At 46.7% G+C, this 19865-nt stretch overlaps 1 protein-coding gene across 2 annotated transcripts in view; it reads right to left on the reverse strand.

Annotated features, from left to right (window-relative positions):
- LOC147639818 (putative protein phosphatase 2C 11) overlaps window positions 1-19865 on the reverse strand; it is a 93440-nt gene that overhangs the window by 17659 nt on the left and 55916 nt on the right. For both annotated transcript variants that reach the window (XM_086774390.1, XM_086774386.1), the window contains exon 5: window positions 17239-17413. In XM_086774390.1, coding sequence (XP_086630516.1) covers window positions 17239-17413 — 175 coding nt within the window. The remainder of the gene's footprint in view (window positions 1-17238; window positions 17414-19865) is intronic.

The following is a 19865-nucleotide window of genomic DNA, read 5'->3' on the forward strand; positions in this document are numbered from 1 at the left end:
TCTGCTGGCCGACTCCTTATGGGGGCAACTGAGGGCTGGTCGGTGGCTAGTACCATAGTCGCAGGAAACGGCCATTTCAGACCCTAGAAACGTCTCTCTTTCAAGACCCCATCCATTTCCATGGCCGTTTCTCGTTTCCAAGTGATATTGTCATAGGAAACAACCGTTTCCACCCCTAAAACTCATTTCCATGTTTCCATTCCTCGAACGTTTCCGTTCCCGTTTCTCGTTTCTCGTGACTATAGCTGATACAGCCCTCTTGAAGCTGGTCGACTTCCTCTTTGCACGTGGCAGGGTTGGAACAACCATACAAGGCTGTCCCGGGCTGATGTGGGAATGTTGTGGGCTGTCCATAGCTGTCCTACATATGCTTAAAGCCAGAAAAGCTCTCCTGGTCTGTTGAGGAAAGTTGAATTCAGCAAATGTTTTGTTTCTATTTTCATCTTGTACTGGAAGGTTCAGGTGCATGCCAGTGGAGAATCCCTGGGCACCCGCAAGGTGGTATTTGAAGCAGACTCCTTTTAGGTAATCTAGCCATGGGGGGGTGGGCCGCCGCCGGGGGGGGGGGGGGGGGGGGGGGGGGGGTTCAGCCCATCTTCTGGCCCCTAGTGTGGTGTATTGTGCACAGCTGTCTTTCATCTTTCTATTTCTAGCATGATTATGTGTTTGATCAGGTTTCGTGATAGTTAAGATTTCTATGTTACAACTGCCCTTCCGATACAGTTTTTGGGACTTTTGTGAATTACATGCTTCAATGCAAAATTCCCAAGTGTAGGATTCAGCACTTCGATGCAAAATTCCATGTGCAAGATTGAGTAAAATTTGGGACTTTTTTGAAATTCGTGCTTAACTGCACGATTGGAGCTACAGGGTACACACAATTTTGGGGCTTTTGTGATTTATGTGGAATTGGCACAAAATTGAACTCATTGGCGCACAAAAATTTTGGGCTTTTCATTCTAGAGACCTTGTTTGGATATTTGTGAAGCAAATGCGCAGGGATTTGCATTGCAAGTGTCGTTTGGACACTCCAAACACTTACTGCAGCCTTGTAATTCGGCAAAACGTTTGCTCAGGAACTTGTGATTGCTTGGCATAGCGTTGGGATTTTGCCTGCACGTGTTTTTTACATAAACTTGATTGCAAGTGTTTGCATATCTCTTAGTAGAGAGATTTCAAGATTATGGCTACGAATGCAACTGATCTATTCGGGGTTTTGTCCCAATAGGTCAAACAGGATGGCAATAATTACTCCATAGAACGGATTCATTGGGGGTTTGGTCCCAAGATGGTAGTAATTACTCCCTATGGAATTTCATGGTTCAAAACCTTCTTGTGGCCAAAGGTTTATGGGGTTCAAAACCTTCTTGTGGCCAAAGGTTTATGGGGTTATGTATCACATGATGATGTACGCCCTACACACATAGCACCTAACACACCTGGCCGTGGAGCATAGCAAGTTGCAACACCTACTCACACAGGAAAAAAAAACATGGGAAACTCATGATGCCCAAGTGATGGCTTTGATTGCTTTGTCAATAAAGCGATCGATTATACCGCATATCAGGTCTTGCAGAACCTCACGACGAGCTTGGGATGTATTGGACCGTGTACTAGGCTAAGAATGAGGCCAGAGTTGCCTTTCTTAAAAGGGAGTTGGAAAATGTATCCATGGAAGACTGGAATAGCATGGCTAATCATCTTATAGATGTATTGTGTGTGCTTGTGATTAAGAAGAATTTAATGTTTGTCTCCTCTTTTGCTAAAAGAGGATATGCAATGAACTTTGAGGACAAGTGCACAGTTAGTTAAGGACCGTGAGAGTGGCTATGCATTAGTCACATCTGGCACATTGTACCATGGGTTATACCAGCTTGTTAGGTTTGACATGCGAGAGGATGATGCTCATGTAGTTTCCACTCTTCAGACCTGGCAGAATTGTGGCATGCCAGGCTTGGGCATGTGCATTATGGCAATTTGATGCTATTGCAAAAGCATCAAATGGTGCAGGACATGCCTCAAGTAGAGTTGCCACCAAAACACGTATGTGAAGGGTGTATATGGGGTAAAATGCACAGAAATGCATTTCCAAAAGATTGATCAACAAGAACTGTCCGAAAATTTCAGCTTGTGCATAACGATGTGTGTGGTCAGTCCTATGAGGACACCATCGATTGGGAAGCATTTATACTTTGTAACCTTCATCGATGTGACTACTACACATTTGCTTCGGTATATACTCTCTGAAGGCAAAATCTAATGTATTTGCATGTTTTTGGCATTATGTGGCACAATCTAAAAATCAAACACACAGTTGGAGATCCTGATTGCTGTCAGAGCTTGCATTGAGGATGGTGATGCCTCTACTATGAGATCCAGGATGAGGGCAGACTTCAGAGAGTGGAGGCGGAGTCGCCTTTGGTTGCAGAGTGCATCTTTCAGAGGATACGGGTAGTGGCCGCCGCTTCTCGGAAGTGGCATATTGATCCAGACCCTGCAGATGTGGACTCTGATTGGCGCATTCGGGCATATGTTGCACGCCCCTTGGCTCGGCTCCAGTGGGACCCTGGCGAGTACGAGTGGCATGATCCTTATGCGTCCCTCGAGGCCACAGAGATTACCTTTTTCCGGTACACTGTTCGGTTGGGGAGGCATATTTTGACTACGAGGAGGATGGTCTCTCCAGCCGCATCGGAGCATTGGTGACTACAGGGACTCTCACAGGAGTTGCTGGAGGATTTTTGGGCCAGGCTCTGGGCTAGTCGACAGGCACGCAGGATCTCGACTTTCCAATGGCTGGTTGCCCACAGGGGCTCTGCAGTTGGCACCTGGCTTGTCTACAGTGATCTTCCGGCGGCCTGCGTCCGATGCGGCCACCCATTGAAGACACAGAGACACTGCCTATGGGACTGTCCACAAGCGCAGCAGATTTGGCTGAGGATGCTACGCATTCTGGCCCCCCTCTCTCCAAAGGGCATGTATACGTGGGGTGCCGCTGCTTGGTCGACTTCGTCAGGGCTTGCTCTGGGATACAAGACGGAGCAGGACAGCCAAGCCATCAGATTCATTAGGGGCCAGCCTCGCCTTGTTCCTTCAACGGATTTCTCGTCCGCCGACTGGACACAGGAGAGGGATCTACGATGGGAGCTCCTCAACAGCCTCACCATCTGGTTCACCTGGAGACCCGGTGTTTCAGGGCCTTTGAGGGGAGACTAGAGCCACCAACAGAGACTGTTCGGGGGATTTGGCCGGAGCTGGTCCACACCCTGCGAGGACAATATGACCGCATCCGGGGCGACTCGGGATGCGGCGATCTTGCGACGCCAGGCCCTCCACACCACTTGGCGCAGCAGCAGCCCCTTCTATACATTACACGCGGGTACCCCCGCTGGCATTACAGGCCACCTATTTGGCTTTTCCCCCCTCCTATTGTATGATATAGCTCTCAGTTATTTGTACTGATATTTGTACCTTTTTGCACCTAGGGAGAGTCTCCCTAGCTGCCTTAATTGGATCTCTGCTCTGCCTTCTTATGAGCAGGAGAGTTTTTTTTTTGTAGCCCAGCGGGTGTTTTTTTATAACTAATGAAAGGATCTTTTCTCGGGGGAGGGGGGGAGGGGGGGGGAATCTAAAAATCAAACAAGTTGCAAAGTGCAAACCCTCCCTACAAATGAAGGGGTGGGGGGGGGTGGGGGGGGGGGGGGGGGAGATACATGTCTATTGCTTTCAAAGCCTTTTGACAAAAAAGGGCATAAAGTATCAATGCACAATGCCATACTCTCCTCAGCGAAATGATGTTGCTGAGAGAAAGAGTAGCTCATTGATGGAAATGGCTAGATGCATGGTCAAAGGCAAACGCATGCCTCACAAATTCTGGATGGAGGCAATAGTGTGTGCTACACATGTTTTAAATAAATGCCCTACCAAAGCATTCAAAACCATGAGACCAAAAAGGACTACGTCCATTTGCAATTGATGGCACAGCAGACCGGCTATGCCTAATGGACAGCATATGGGTGCTCAAGCCCATAATTCAGCCCATTACACCTCAAAATGTAGAGGAAGCAGTGGAGGAAAAGCGGACAGCAACAGAAGAGGCTACAGTTGTGCCTCGTTGGCTGCTCCGTACCTTATAGGAGAGCAAGCTTTCAGCTCCACTTGGTAGCAAGGCACCAGCTCGTTCACGTAATGCAAGAGAACATGCAAATATTGATTGCATGAGTACTCTTTGTGATGCAGATGAGCCAAATTCATTTGAAGAGGCTCATGAGGATGAGCATTGGGTGCAAGCCATGCCAAATGAGATGGATTCTATCCACAAAAACAACACATGGGACTTGGTAGACTTGCCTCTTGGCAAAAAATCAATTGGCACAAAGTGGGTGTATAAGTTAAAAAGAAACCCTGACGGTACCATTGATAGGTACGAGACCAGGCTTGTGGCCAAAGGGTATGCCTAGAAAAAAGGCATTAATCATGATGAGACTTTCACACCTAGTTCTCATATGGCCACGGTAAGATGTGCTGGGGATTTGTAACAAGAGGTTTATGTAAATCAGCCCATTGGTTTTGAGATGTCTAGTCATGAGAGCAAAGTATGCAGACTTCGAAAAGTACTTTATGGTCTCAAACAAGCTCCCCAAGCTTGGTATGAGAAGATACATACTTATTTAACCAGCTTGGGATTTCGCAGTAGTCCGACATAAAGCACCCTCTATGTGAAAGATGATCATGGCACTTTGATAATTCTCATTCTATCATAGAAGCAAGAAACGGCCAAAAACACAGGTGCAGGGATCAAGAAACGCCCAAACGTGGACAGAAGCTTCCGAAACATGTTTCTATTGATGAAACGTTTCGCTGTTGGGGAAAGGGGAAGCGGCTGGCACGTGGCGTTTCCTTATGAAGGAAGGCCACGCAGAAACGTTTCTTCAGCAACATTTTAATCAAGGGCTTTTTTAAGCCATGTAAAAGTCGATTTTTTAAAGCTTATCAAGAAGCCTTTTTTGGGCCCAACCCGTCACAACTCAAATGGAGTCGATTGTGCCACGTACACTGTCCCCATCTTTGGACTCCACATCGCCACGTCTCTCGACTCCAGGGCGCCATGTGCCCCCATTTCCATGGCGCGTAGCAGACACGCCACATCCACATCTATTGCCTTAAACACGCAGCCCTCAAAATGCCTAATGTCACCTAACCCGTCTCATGTCGCCTAGCCCACCTAACGTCGCCTAACATTAACCAGTGGACAGCTGCATATGAGCTGCCAGCATGGACCCAATGCATATTCTATTGCCTGCAGCCAGTGGCCACACCTGCCAGGCTGCCAGCCAGATTCCAGAAATCTCTCTCTCTCTCTCTCTCACACACCATGGAGGACATTGAGGATATCCGCCATCGACCGATGAGAGACATCTTTGGATAGTGATGTATATGATGCTTACCTTTGTTGCTGGGGTTTTCCTTCCCAGATGTTATCCATTAGGAGCTCCTAGTACCTTACTTTTCCTCATAGTTGTTGTTTCAGTTTCAGTTAGTTGTTTAGTTGTTTTAGCTTTTCTTACACAGACATTGTATCAGATCCACCAATTGTTGTAACCTTTTTGGTCTCATAGGTCATTTTGGCCTTTTGAGGACGTTAATGTATCATTTCATTTCATTTCTCTCTCTCTCTCTCTCTCTCTCTCTCTCTCTCTCTCTCTCTCTCACACACACCGTTACACAACTCATGCAAGCTGCCAACCAACTCAATTACTCATGCAAGCTGCCACCCAAGAGCATAAAAGAAAATCGTGTAAAAATTTAAGAATCCCATGTACATCCAATTACAAGAATCCCATCCAATAACCAATTATCCAACTCATCTGCAGACTGCAAAAGAAAAAACCCAGAAAACAATTATATTATACCTCAAAAATCCTATAAATACATGCATAAACATCAAGCTCATCCACTCAACAATGAACACAGCCCAGGCCCTTAAGCCTACTAGTGGACTCTCACCCTACCATTGGGCTCTCTCTCTCTCTCTCCCACACACACACACCTACACTCTCTCTCTCTCTCTCTCTCTCTCTCTGCTCCATCCCCTCCCCCACTCATTGTACTTATTGCACACCCAGCTTCAGCTTTTTAGTTCAGTACTTTTTCATTTTGTTGGGATGACAGAGGATACCCCACACAGGTACACTGATTTGTCTCATAGGCCGAGTTCGGCCTTTTGGAAGACGTTAATAAAATCTTTCTTTCTTTCTCTCTCATGGATACTCATCTTTCTCATGGGGTACGGTGTGCTATTGGTCAGATGCGCACATCCTCACACCAGCTAGAGATTGAGACTGGCAGATTCAGAGGAGTACCAGCTGAGGCCAGGATTTGTCAGCTATGCCAGATGGAGCCAGAGACAGAGTTACATTACATATGTCACTGTCCAGTATATTATGAGATACGAGGCCATTTTCACTGCCTGTTTTAGAGAGGGTTTCGGACCACTTTCTAGAGTCATGAGATACCAGGATCAGAGATGCCTCGGATTATACTTGCTGGAGCTTCGTAGACATAGAGAGGGTCTCTTGAGAGGGAGGGGATCAGAGAGGGAGAGACACCTACAGAGGCAGATTACAGAATTCTTTCAACCAGAGATTGAGCAGTCAGGCCAGCAGGCATTGCAGCTAGCCCCAGAGTATAGCCGCACTAGAGGTACACTGATTGATCGGGCTATAGAGCTGGGGCGGTCCAGGCGCCCCAAGATGAGAGGCCCATCTCGACACCGGCGGAGACTACAACAGAGGATCAGGACCATACTAGCACGGCCATGGGAGACGTCCAGTCAGAGTACTCACCATGGAGGACATTGAGGATATCCGCCATCGACCGATGAGAGACTTCTTTGGATAGTGATGTGTATGATGCTTACCTTTGTTGCTGGAGTTTTCCTCCCAGATGTTATCCATTAGGAGCTCCTAGTACCGTACTTTTCCTCATAGTTATTTCAGTTTCAGTTAGTTGTGTTTTAGCTTTTCTTACACAGACATTGTATCAGATCCACCAATTGTTGTAACCTTTTTGGTCTCATAGGTCATTTTGGCCTTCTGAAGACGTTAATATATCATTTCATTTCATTTCTCTCTCTCTCTCTCTCTCTCTCTCTCTCTCTCTCTCTCTCTCTCTCTCTCTCGGAGAGGACATATAGAGTGTGCATCTCAGGAGCAGTAGAGGATGAGGCCCATTATATGCTCAGTTGCCCGGCTTACTATGAGATAAGTGGGAGATTCCACTGCCTCTTCCGAGAGGGATTCGGTCGGACCACTCACACAGGTGATACAGTTTGCGGATCAGAGGTGCTTGGGCATGTACTTGATGGAACTGAGACGACACAGGGATGTAGTGTTGAGACAACATGCTGAGAGACAGCCCCGGCTCCGACAGGACACCTCACAAAGAGTCATCACAGATTTCTTTGTGGTACATACATCCACGTTGGAATCCACTGCCCACAATAGTTCCTCTACTATGACATCAAAGCCCACCACCCGTACCCACGCTCCAACTCCCACGCCCAAGTGGAGTTCTTAGTGAGAGAGCTCGATCCATTTTGCGAGCCAGACGTCCCCGACCCAGAGCATCAAGACCCTCCACCACACAGAGACAGATTCGTGAGGTTCTCCGGCCGACATGTCACGCTCCCATCACAAAGGGCTAACATTCACTCCACCATAAGATCGGTTCGGGCCGAGGCAGGTATTGTCATTAGCTAATCACAGCATATCTCACTGTACACAAGATCATCTGCTGATCACATGTACTGTCAAATGTTTTTCATTTTACTTTTTCTTTCAGCTTTCCATGCCTCAGTGTATCCATGGTACCATTGTATTACTTTTGGTCTCATAGGCCCTTGAGGTCTTCCGTAGACGTTAATATAACTTTCTTTCTTTCTCACACACACACACACCCCCCTACTCTCTCTCTCTCTCTCTCTCTCTCTCTCTCTCTCTCTCTCTCTCTCTCTCTCTCTCTCTCTCTCTCTCTCTCTCTCTCTCTCTCTCTGCACACCCAGATTCAGCTTTTTTATTCAGTACTTTTTCATTTTGTTGGGATGACAGAGGCTCTCTCTCTCATTCAGAGAGGGTTTTGGACCACTTTCCAGAGTCATGGGGTACCAGGACCAGAGGTGTTTGGGATTGTTCTTGCTTGAGCTGCGGAGACATAGAGATAGCCTGCTTAGGCGCACAGAGAGCCAGACTCAGAGGCACATTACAGACTTCTTTAGTCCGGCCATCACTGCGCCAGATGGACCACAGCAGCAGCAGGACATGGATACCGCCCACACCAGGGGTACACTGATTGATCGTGCGATTGAGCTTGGGTGGTCCAGACGCCCACGACCACGGAGGAGGGCATCCCAGCATAGACGGAGGTTGCAGCGGCAGATTCGGATTATTCTTGCGAAGGCATGCGGGACCACCCAGTCAGGGTGCTGACCACAGAGGATATTGAGGAGATCCGCCAGTGTCGATGCGGCACATATTATGAGATGGAGGTACCTCCATAGTGTACCTTCCAGTTCCAGTTTCATTTTCTAGGTGCCAGTAGTATCATCTTTATTTTTCATTTTCTGGGTTTTTTTATCCAGACATTGTATCAGATCCACCATGATGTAACTTTTGGTCTCATAGGTCATTATGGCCTTTTGAAGACGTTAATATAACATTTCATTTCATTTCATTTCTCTCTCTCTCTCTCTCTCTCTCTCTCTCTCTCTCTCTCTCTCTCTCTCTCTCTCTCTCTCTCTCTCTCTGGTACTCCGATTTGTCTCATAGGCCGAGTTCGGTCTTTTGGAAGACGTTAATAAAATCTCTCTCTCTCTCTCTCTCTCTCTCTCTCTCTCTCTCTCTCTCTCTCTCTCTCTCTCTCTCTCTCTCTCTCTCTCTCTCTCTCTCTCTCTCTCTCTCTCTCACACACACATATCATCTATGGCACCTAGGACTCGGGCTCATCTCGAGCAAGAGTGCATGAAGGAGTTCAACCAAAGTGATTATTGGTGGCAGCAAGTTGACATTGTTAACATCTACAATACAAAGAAAGGTGGTTCAAAGAAATTCAAATGCTGGTTTTGGAGCTTGGAGAGAGGCAGATGTGTGGATCGGGTAAGGGCACATTTGCTTGGCTTGGACGGATTTGGCATCGCCAAATGTTCCAAGATCTCAAGTGAAAATAAAACTAGAATGGAACAAGAAGTAGCAATTCTCCCCCCTCCACCAAATACCCGACGAAAGCAACCAATAAGTGCCACTTCAATACACACTTCAACTTGCTCCACGAATCCTGTAAGTACAACCTTTGGGCAAGCACCCTTTACTTCAACTCATGTTAGCAGTGGATCATCAGGTGCAAGTGAAAGAAAGCGTCAAGCAAAGTACGCTTCACACGGCATGGCACCCACAAAGGAAGCCCGGGTTGATAGTGTTGTTGCACGCTTCTTCTATTCTTGTGGCATCCCCTTCAATGTCGCCCGTTCTCCATACTTCAGGGAAATGGTGGCTGAAATTGCTGCTTTTGGACCCTCCTACACTCCTCCAGTTTATGATGCTTTGAGAGAGAAACTTGTTGGAAATAAGTGCACACTAGGTGTACTATTTCTCTAGTCTAGTTTCAGTTCAGTCTTTGTGTCTTGAGTCTAGTGCCATGTGGCACCTCTACATTTATCCCATAAGTGAGTCTACTCAATCTTGTACTTCTCACCTATAAATTGTAGGTGTCACATCAATGAATAAATCAATCTTGTGTCTTGTCTACACTGATCTCAAGGTATGTCTATGGTTTGTGTTTCCTTCTAGTTATGCTCTCATTTCAGTTTCAGTTTTGTCTTGTCTCTTCCCCATTTTTCATAACATGGTATCAGAGCCATGGTTTTAGGGTTTCCCTGTTTTTCCTCTGAGCTTTCGCCATTCTCTCCAAGCTGTCCCACTCAATTCAGCGCAGCACGCTGGTGTTTGCTTGGTTCAATTCTCTCTCTCTCTCTCTCTCGTCTGAGCTCCTCGTCGCCATAGCCATCCTCATTCTCGGTACCACTTTTTTGAATTGCTCTTCATCACGCCATGGTGGGATACACGCTCACGGCAGCCGCCTTGCCGCAGAAGCCAGAGTGGCTAGAAGCTTTGCTTTCCGAGAAGTTCTTTGCAACTTGCGCTAACGATCACCTTCATCTGAAGAGAAATGAGAGGAATATCTTCTGCGTGGATTGCAGCGTGGGCATCTGCCAACACTGCCTTCCAAACTACCCGCCGCCTCTTCCCTCAGCCTATCCCCCACAGTTTGCTGCAGCCTATCTTGCGAGCTTTCTTGCCCGTGCCAAACATGATACATACAAGTCAAAATTTACGCAGTTTCTAATCTTCTATGTCTGCTCGCTTGGTCCAACAACATGTGGCGGCAAGTTTGCTTCTTTGCTTTGTATCTTAACCTCAACTCATCGACCTCCAAATACACGAATGTCTGCTGCAGCCATAGCTGCGTTTTTTTCTGCCTACCATACCAACCTGCCCCGTTTGTCTCTGCTCGGCCTGTTGATTCTGCTCCAGCTTGCAACTCCAGATCTGCGCCAACAATTGCCCGTCTTCTCCTTCTTGCTGTTGCGGGGGTTCATCATGGTGCTGCCGCCTCTCTACTCGAGCTTACCGGCCTGTCCTCTAGTACTGCACATGTAGCAGCTACCCCCGCACTCTCTTCTTCATCAACATGCCTTCTCAAGTCGTGGACCTCCTGGATATTCAACTCATGCAACAACTCGTCATTTTTGGATCTCTGGTCTTCTCGACATCAGCTCGACACCTCCTTTTGTGAAGGTAAACTCCAATGCTGATTTTGGACCTGATTTGCAACATCTGTGCAAAGGGCATTTCCCCCTTTGTTATTTCCCATTTTCTCTTCATCTTCACATGTGGGTTAGCTGTCCATTGGACCAGCCAGACCTGCAGCAGCAAATTTAAAGCAGAAATCAGTGTATGTTGTTTTCTATTTTCAGTCTACTCTCTATTTCTTGAAAAATCAACAATCTCAGTTCTGAATTTCATTTACTTCTCTATCTTGTACGGGATTAGACACTGCCCTTGCATTTCAGCAAGTGGTAAGACCTTCCCTTCATCTATCTGTCTCTCATGTACGGGATTAGACACTGCCAAATATGGTAAGACCTTCCCATCTCTCTCATATTTGTCTATGCTTTCATGCTATCTACCACCATTGATCACCAATGATGTAGATCATGGGGGGTAATGTCATGTCTATTTGTCTACATGGACTTATCTTTGTCCCTATCCAAGAGGCACCCCTGCATTACTCACTCTGGCAGGAAGATTGCCCTTGAGGAGGGATTATCTATCAAGGTCCATCTCTCTGTCTATCTACAATCAGTCAGTCTCTCTGTCTATGTGTCTATCCTGTGTGTCTATCCTGTCACATGTCTTTGACACTCTGTCTATCATTCTATATGCCTCTCTTTTGTGGATTAGCTACCCACATTCTCTTGGCATTTTTTGTCTATGTCCCATTTATCTTCTATTTGTCAGTCTCTCTCATGTCTATCTGAAAGTCTCTCTCTCTGTGGGACCACTCTACTGGCTGATTGTCTCTCTCTCTGTCTGTCTATGATCCACTCTTGTCCCTACCCTTGTGGACCCATATGAGGATATCACTTGAGGAGGGGTGTCTCAGGATCTTTTGTCTCTCATGTCTTGTCTCTCAGTCTATCAGTCTTTATGTCTGTCTTCTAGTCTTGTCCATCTTGTCTTCTAGCTTGTCTCTCAATCCTTGTCTAGTCTCTCTGTCTTGGTCTTATCTTTTGTCATGTTATAGTCTTGTCCTTTTGTCTTCCTCCTAGTGTCCACTTAAGGAAAGTGTTGGAAATAAGTGCACACTAGGTGTACTATTTCTCTAGTCTAGTTTCAGTTCAGTCTTTGTGTCTTGAGTCTAGTGCCATGTGGCACCTCTACATTTATCCCATAAGTGAGTCTACTCAATCTTGTACTTCTCACCTATAAATTGTAGGTGTCACATCAATGAATAAATCAATCTTGTGTCTTGTCTACACTCATCTCAAGGTATGTCTATGGTTTGTGTTTCCTTCTAGTTATGCTCTCATTTCAGTTTCAGTTTTGTATTGTCTCTTCCCCATTTTTCATAACAAAACTGTTGGAGAATAAGATTACTTCCATCAATGAAACCCTCACACCCGTGAAGCAACAATGGAGCTCTTATGGAGTCACTTTGATGGGCGATGGCTGGAGCGACATACGGAGCCATTCACTGGAGGGTGTCCTTGCTTCATGTCGAGGAAGGCCTTTCTACATCAAGTCTAGAGCATGTGGGGTAAGACAAAAAACTGCCCCTATCCTTTGTGAAATGTGGAGTGAAGCTGTCGAGTATGTTGGTGCTCAAAATGTTGTCCAGTTTGTCTCCGATGGTGAGAGCACTAACAAGGCAACAGGAGCCTTGTTAGAGCAAAGATATCCACACATCTTCTGGAGCCCATGCATGGCACATTGTCTCAACAACTTACTCAAGGATATTGGTAAGTTGGATAGGGTGAAGGCCACAATTGACACTGGCAAGGAAGTGATATCTTTTATCACCCGCCACCATTACTCTCTTGCATTGTACCGGAGGTATGCAAGAAAGGAGATGCTAAAGTACTCCGAGACCAAATTCGCCTACAATTTCATGATGCTTCGTCATCTCTACCATGTCAGGCCAGCCCTGAAACAAATGGTTGCATGTCCTGAGTGGGAGTCATGGCCTACTCATAGAACAGCTCTTGGTCAACTTTGTCATACCACTATAGTAGGGGATGAATTTTGGCCTGAGACAGAACACCTTCTCAAGCTTTGTTGGCCAATTGTAAAAGTTATGAAGCATGTTGACGGAGATGTGTCATACAATGGCAAGATCTATCAGTTCCGGATAGGTTGCAGGAGGTGGAGGATCTCGCAGTGAGTAGATGGAATCAATATGATTCACCGTTACGTGCTGCAGCCTACATTCTTGACCCTGAATTTCAACACAAATGGAGACAGCAACAAGCAGATAGCGAGGTAGTGTGTGCTTGGAACGCCACTTTGCAAAAGATGGTCACTACTACAGAAGGGCGACGCAAGGTGAGGGACCAGCTGTCTAACTACCGCAACAAAGAGGTAATTTTCGGATGCGGGGATGCCCAACATGATAGGTAAAGCTAATGCTGCCCTGTTTGAGTTCTCTCCATCAGAAACAAATTGGATGACATTATTGGGACCCACGTACTCAATGGCTTCACTCCAAATATTTGCCAATCTCTCTGCAGTTTTGCCCGCCTCTGAATTGTCAATAGCTTTAATAAAAAAGCTACATCCTCTGGAGTAGGCAAGGATACCCTGAATGGAGCGGCTCCTGGTGTCACTCCAACCATCACCCATGATAGTGACACCACATCTACGCCATACATCCTGAATGGGTCCCAAGGCATCCTCTATGGCCGTCCTCTCTGTGGCTAGAAGTGTAGTGCGCAATGCCTCGGATGAAGGTGGAGCATAGCCAGGTCCGAAAGAAGCAATCTCCTTCACCATATCTGCAAAGTATGGGTTGCGGGCCTTTACCAAAGGAACATCTGCAGCATAAAAAAACCGTGCCACTGATGCATCTACTTGTGCCCTCCTCCCAGGGTGCCATGATGCCACAAGACTAGCCTGCACTGGACCTCGTGAAGCCTGGGTCTAGTGGGAAGCATTTGTTCCATGTGCGGATGGCTGTGGAGCAGCCCCAAATAATGGGGTAGATGCACTCGCTGAAGACGCCTGCAGGTGTAGCTGATGATGATGTACCTCGAGGATCAAGAACAGAGGGCCGACTCCCTGCTGCATCAAGTCTATCTGCAAGTGCCTGCAATCGTATGATATCTGCTCCTGACACTGTAGGGCAAACAGAAATGCCTTTGCCTCTAACCCCCACCAAATGGGCTCGCACACGATCCGTGCCTCCAGTCTTAATGGATCCACAAAAGTGGCACTTCCACTTGCGTGACCCTCCTCCTCTTGCACTATCATATCTGGACACAAGATCCACCTCATTCCACCAAGGGGATCTGTTTTCTGCATCTATGCCACGAGGAGGTGCCATTGAAATTGATAAATGGCTGAAAATTAAAAAAACATGCAAAATGCCCTTGCATGAGACATAAGTAAAGTATCCACAAAGTGGGAAAAAACGCAGCAAACTAGAATCTCCAAAATCCAATGTTCATTGCGTAAATTTTAAATCTTACCTGCTGAGTGCTCAAGACTCGAGTCATGAGTGCCACCCGAGCAAAAGAAGGGGCCAACTTGCCAAGGCCCAAGAGCCTAGAGGAGGGGCCAAGAGGAGGTAGGGAGAGTGTGTACTGTGGGGCAGCCAAGGCTCAAGGTAGGGAGAGTGTGGGGCAGCCAAGAGGAAGGGTGGGGTAGTAGGTGGAATGGAGAGTGTGGGGCAGCCAAGGGGGCAGCCAAGAGGAAGGGTGGAGTGGTAGGGAGAGCACTCAAGCAGCAGGCGCAGCCAACGAAGCAGGCGCAGAAGCGAAAAAGAGCCGTACGCTGGAAAAAAACGGCTGCCGGCGACTTAGCGAAAGTACACTTTTTCCGGAACGCCCGGAACGTGCGTTCTGCCCTAGCGTTCCGGCGTTCCGACACGCGTTCCGCCACGTTCCCCGGCAAGTGCTCCATTCCGGCTCCCGTTTCCACGTTCCGGGCACGCCTTGCGCTTCGGAGCGGCGTTCCGGCGTTGCAGGAAGGCGGAACGCCGTTCCGCGGTAACTATGTCTTACTTATACCCTTATTGCTAAGCAACACTGTAATAGGTTAGATGATTAGATGTTAAAATGCATTTTTGTGGGATACAACTTAGAAAGAAAAGGATATAAAGTGTACCATTTGGCCACAAGGTGGAATTTTATGGGATACAACTCAAAAAGAAAATGATATCAACTTTGCTATCTATCCACAAGGTAGATTTTGTTGAGTAGAGATGTTGTCTTTGTTGAAAACTAAGCTTAGCCCATGCTTTTATGCAAAAAACATTAAAATGTATCGTCGCCTAGCACTAAGGGAAGTATCAAATAGAAAGAATTAGTACAGCAAATAAGTAGTTGATAGGGTAAATGCACCGCTAAAGATAGAAATAATTAGCACAATATCAACTGGCCGCAAGCTCTTCTATGACACTAGAGGGGGAACGACGGAACGAGTCAAACTTCAAGGTTGGAGTGACTCCGATTGGGGGGGAGATCCAAACACGAGGAGATCTACATCAGGCTACGGATTTACCCTTGGCTCGAGAGCTATTTCATGAAGCAGCAAGAGGCAGCCAACCATTCCCTATTTTCCTTGTTCTCCCTGCTGCAGTGGTGTGAAATCATCCCCAAAGTCCTGCGCTTTCCTTCAATAAGGCAAGGCGAGAGTGCAAGTCCTAAAATTTGACTAAGAGAGGCTTTTCCTTTGTCAAGTCCTTCCACCCCCCCATGCGTCAATGAATGGTGTCCCATCAACGCCCGTTTGTTTGCATAATGTCTTCCCTTCCTCTCTAGGCAAGGTCCTTAGAGTGAGGCCTGTGGTTACTCTCACATGGACAGTACCAACTTGCCTATGGTTCCCCTCTTCGAATGTAGCATTCATGATGGTGTTGGTGTTTGGGGCTTCATGATTCTTTGTGATGTCTACCTATTGTGAGGCCTTCTCAATATCTTCCTTCGCAACCTCCAACCATTTACAGGTTGTATCAATGCCCCTGTCAAAGCCGTGCACTTTCTTTCTTGGTTTCTTCCATCAACTGGCAAAACTCTTCGTTGAGCGCCATTTTCGCTGCTTGCAGCTTTTGATGTAATACTATGTTCTCCGCCTTTTGTTGCTCCACTTCCAAATCCCATGCAGCCTTTAGGGATGCCTCATTCTCCATCCAGAATGAACACCCCCATTGAAGGGGGTTTCTCCGTTTCATCTGCGGAGAAATTCTTTATCTATGTGAGGGCATCCTTCAGGTTTCCTATTTTCCCTTTCCATTGGTTGTACCAGGTTATGGTGGTCATTAGTTTTGATTATTCTCAATTTATCCATGACTGATTTCCAATAAATGCAGCTGAATGCTGATTTCTGCGCATGCAACGTTGATTAGTGCTTGACAATGGCCTAATTAAACTTTTCCATCTGATTTTGCAGGTAGAAACAGGAAAGTGTTGAAAATGGCATTCATTAATCGTACGCTGTTGATTAATCTTGGGTCGATGACCTGAGTATTCCTGATTTGCCTCTGATTTTGCAGGCAGAAACTGAGGGAAAATAAAGAGGGGAGGGAGGAATACAGGCGCAATAGGGAGGGGATCAAAGGCTAACTGGGGAGGGAGAAAGACGGAAGGGGAGTAGAGGCTGCATAGGGAACGAGGGGAATGGTGTGGGGAGGAAACAAAGGACGAATGGGGCGAAAGCCCCCCTTGGGGGAGGGGCTGCTATCAACGTCTTTGGGGGGGCAAAACAACTCATGAGACTACTGTTTTTGCATTATGTGTGAGTACTGTGATGGGAGATGCAAAAATTGAAAGGAAAAGACACAAACGTTAGATAAATTGTCCAAAAAGAAAATCTCAGGTGTTTCGATGGACGCCTTTGGGGAGGCGAAACAGCTCATGAGACTAATGGCTTTGCACTATGTGTGAATACTGTGATGGGAGATGCAAAAATTTAAAGGAAAAGAATAAACATTAGATAGTCTTCTGTAGGATTGTCCAAAGTGAAAATCTCAGGTGTTCCTATTCAGTATGGGTCCTCTTAAATCTAGACCACCAGGTGTAAGAGGCAAGTGTATAACCTCTTTCCTATGTATTATAGTTTCTCTCTCCTTTTATTATACTTCCCACATTGTTTAGGTTGCCCTATGGCAGTCACTTTGAACTATCACAACACAAACACCTCCATTTACAAGGGCAGTCCTTGGCCTAAAATCCTCCTCTATTATCACACAACCATGGTTGTGCTTATTACTAACGTCTTCATCATAGAGAAGGCTTTTCCTTGAAATGTACACTATAAATTAGCCACAAATGTAAGTAAAAGATTACAGGTAAATAAAGTAAGCACAGAGCACATACAAGCTGTACATGGAAGGCTCAACATTAAGACACATGATGGACAGAACAAAAGGAAGAAAAGCTTGATTGCTCCCCTCCTTTAACGTTTGTACCTGTTCAAATCCCCACTCCTCATCATCCGCATCTTTAGTCGCTGTAAAGCCCTTGATCTCAGATCCTTTTGGAGACATGAGGCCTCCAATGAAATGGTTTATTTTGGTAAGCTTGTCTCCATTTAGCACGGATAGCTCCCTCCAGCCTCGATGGCCCCGCATCATGTCATCCATCCTACACAACATTACAGTTTTTAGCAGCATGAAAAAAACATTTAAATGATTATAGCAGATAAGAAACTACAGTTTAAAGAAAAAAAACCTATTAGTCTAGCCGAAAAGGAAAAGGGGTATTCTCACTACAGAGCCCAGTTTCAATCCCCTCCTCAACAGAAACCGTACGGCACTATAGGACATTGTGCATAAGGGTGATCTAAGCTTGCAGGTGTTCCTAGTTATGGCTATGGATCCACTTGAATCGAGCAACGGCAATCTATAGGGATCTGCGCTGCTGGACCTGCAGTACATCTTTCTATCCTACCATTGCTGAGTAGAGTTCATGTATGCCCTCGCTTTCTCTTGAAGCTCTGAAGCATGAAGAGGAGATATTTTCAGCTCTCTCCCTATCTTTGTGCCACATGAGATTGTGCTAGCAAGTTTGCAGCCGCCCCTCTTCCTATCTTTGTGCCACATGAGATTGTGCTAGCAAGTTTGGAGCTGGTCCCTTTGTCAGAGATGCCCTCTTTCAGACCATTACTTATATTTGTCATGTCTGCACACTTGACAGTGAGGCCTCCCAAGATTAGCCGGAATGGACATAGCAGATCATGGTACTCTCAGGTGGTTGATTGGTTTGATAGGCACAGCCTCAATATGGACCACCTTCCTCCCTTTGAGTACAGCCTAGATTCTCCGTCTTGGATCTCTCACGGCAAGAGATCACCCGTCTCATTCGGCTGGACCCACTACGGCTCCAGACAAGTCAAACATGGTCAACCCCACCAGCACTGACCACAAAACCTCAGTTTTACACAGCATTTTTTAAGACATTCTCAGGATGGGTTGATTGAGGACCAAGGGTACTTACAGATGCACATGTCGCATGCCATGCAGAGAGCAATTGACCAACTGACTCCCCGACTAGCATTCGAATCGTCTAGGCAGCTACATGTTAGGGCAGTGGTTCCTCTCACACGAGCTTCATATGGATCGCATGCCCCCATTCCACTACTTTTTGAATCCGCCTCTATTACCTCTCAATCGACAAGACATTAACCAACTTGTCCCCGTCAACCTTTTTCACACTAGAGACCCATGTCACCTGGCTTGATCCATCGCAGCTTCCTCCAAAGATGCAATTCTACCGGGATCATTTCATGAGGTCACCGAGGATGGCTTCATTCAGAAGCATGGCTATCTTCACCAATACATGTCACATGCCATGAAGATTACAATCGGCCAAATCAGAGTCTCATCACATTGCATAAGGGTGGAGACCGTGTGAGCAACAGGCAGTCCTAGAGAACACAGGATCTGTCGATTATGTCTGCTAGGGGTTGAAAGGGAAGGGCCACTGTATATGAAATGCAAGGGAGGTTTCATTGACTCTTCAAGGAGGGATTTGGCCCACTATCTCGGGCCATTGACGTCCAGACTACTGATGCCTTGGACTCTGCCTGATGGAGCGATGTTGCCACAGAAATCACCTATGCACAGGCACAAATGCAGGCCCCAGATACCTCACAGCCCTCCATAATGAGTTTCTTTCATCCAATCCAAAATGGAGGCCCCCAAGCGTGACCGCGAGAAAGCTTTGACCCAGATGCCCCTACCCAATTGACCAGGTCGCACACATTAGCAGCCCATGCGCCACCTCGCCTCTCAAATATCTCCTTGGACAGAGCAATCAAGGTGTAGTGAGCAAGACACCAGAGCACCACTAGTCCAAGCAGATGCTCCACTCAACAACTTTGGACCCAAAAAATCCTACGAAGACACGTGCTCCTCCACCATCAGCGAGCAGCCCTCAAAGGTGGGAAAATTTACCTTGGTGATGACCTCACTCCCACACGTCGAGCATAGGAAAATCAGCATGCCGCAGGTGCTTGAAGCCCATAAGGCGGGGAAGTAGGCAGTTTATAGTGATGGGAAGGTCATCATCACATGCAGACGTCCCAAATAGGGACATGGGATCTATGCGACCACACATCTGAGGATGGCAGTCTCGAACGGCAACACGGCTTTGTGGTCAGACATGGGAGACTTTCACAGGACAAGACATTATCTTCTACATAAAGACGCACCAGAGCCAGGAGAGGGGACTACCACATGTATCAGGATACCAAGAGGAGTCAGCTTACCTGGAGGAGACCCAATCATTCAGGACACACTTACCACAGGGATGAGGAGGCCCACTACATGTGGGTTCAGTTACACATTACAGCCTCGAGATGCATCCATGTGGCAGTATGCTATTTAAACCGTATTCTTCAAAATACGCCCCACAAAACCAGAGGGAGTCTCCATACATAGCTCTCTCTTAGGATATCACAAACTTCTAGGGACTAGGCGAGGTCCTCTTACTTGGGGACTTCCTTGCTAGAACCAAGAGTGAGCAAATACAGATGTATGATTTTGAGGTCCCTATCAGGTTGCAGGTGATAGACCAGGATGGCACAGGGCTACAA

This window comes from Cibotium barometz, chromosome 3 (assembly GCF_041138505.1).
Source record: "Cibotium barometz isolate CiBa-2024 chromosome 3, ASM4113850v1, whole genome shotgun sequence".
Taxonomy (NCBI): domain Eukaryota; kingdom Viridiplantae; phylum Streptophyta; class Polypodiopsida; order Cyatheales; family Cibotiaceae; genus Cibotium; species Cibotium barometz.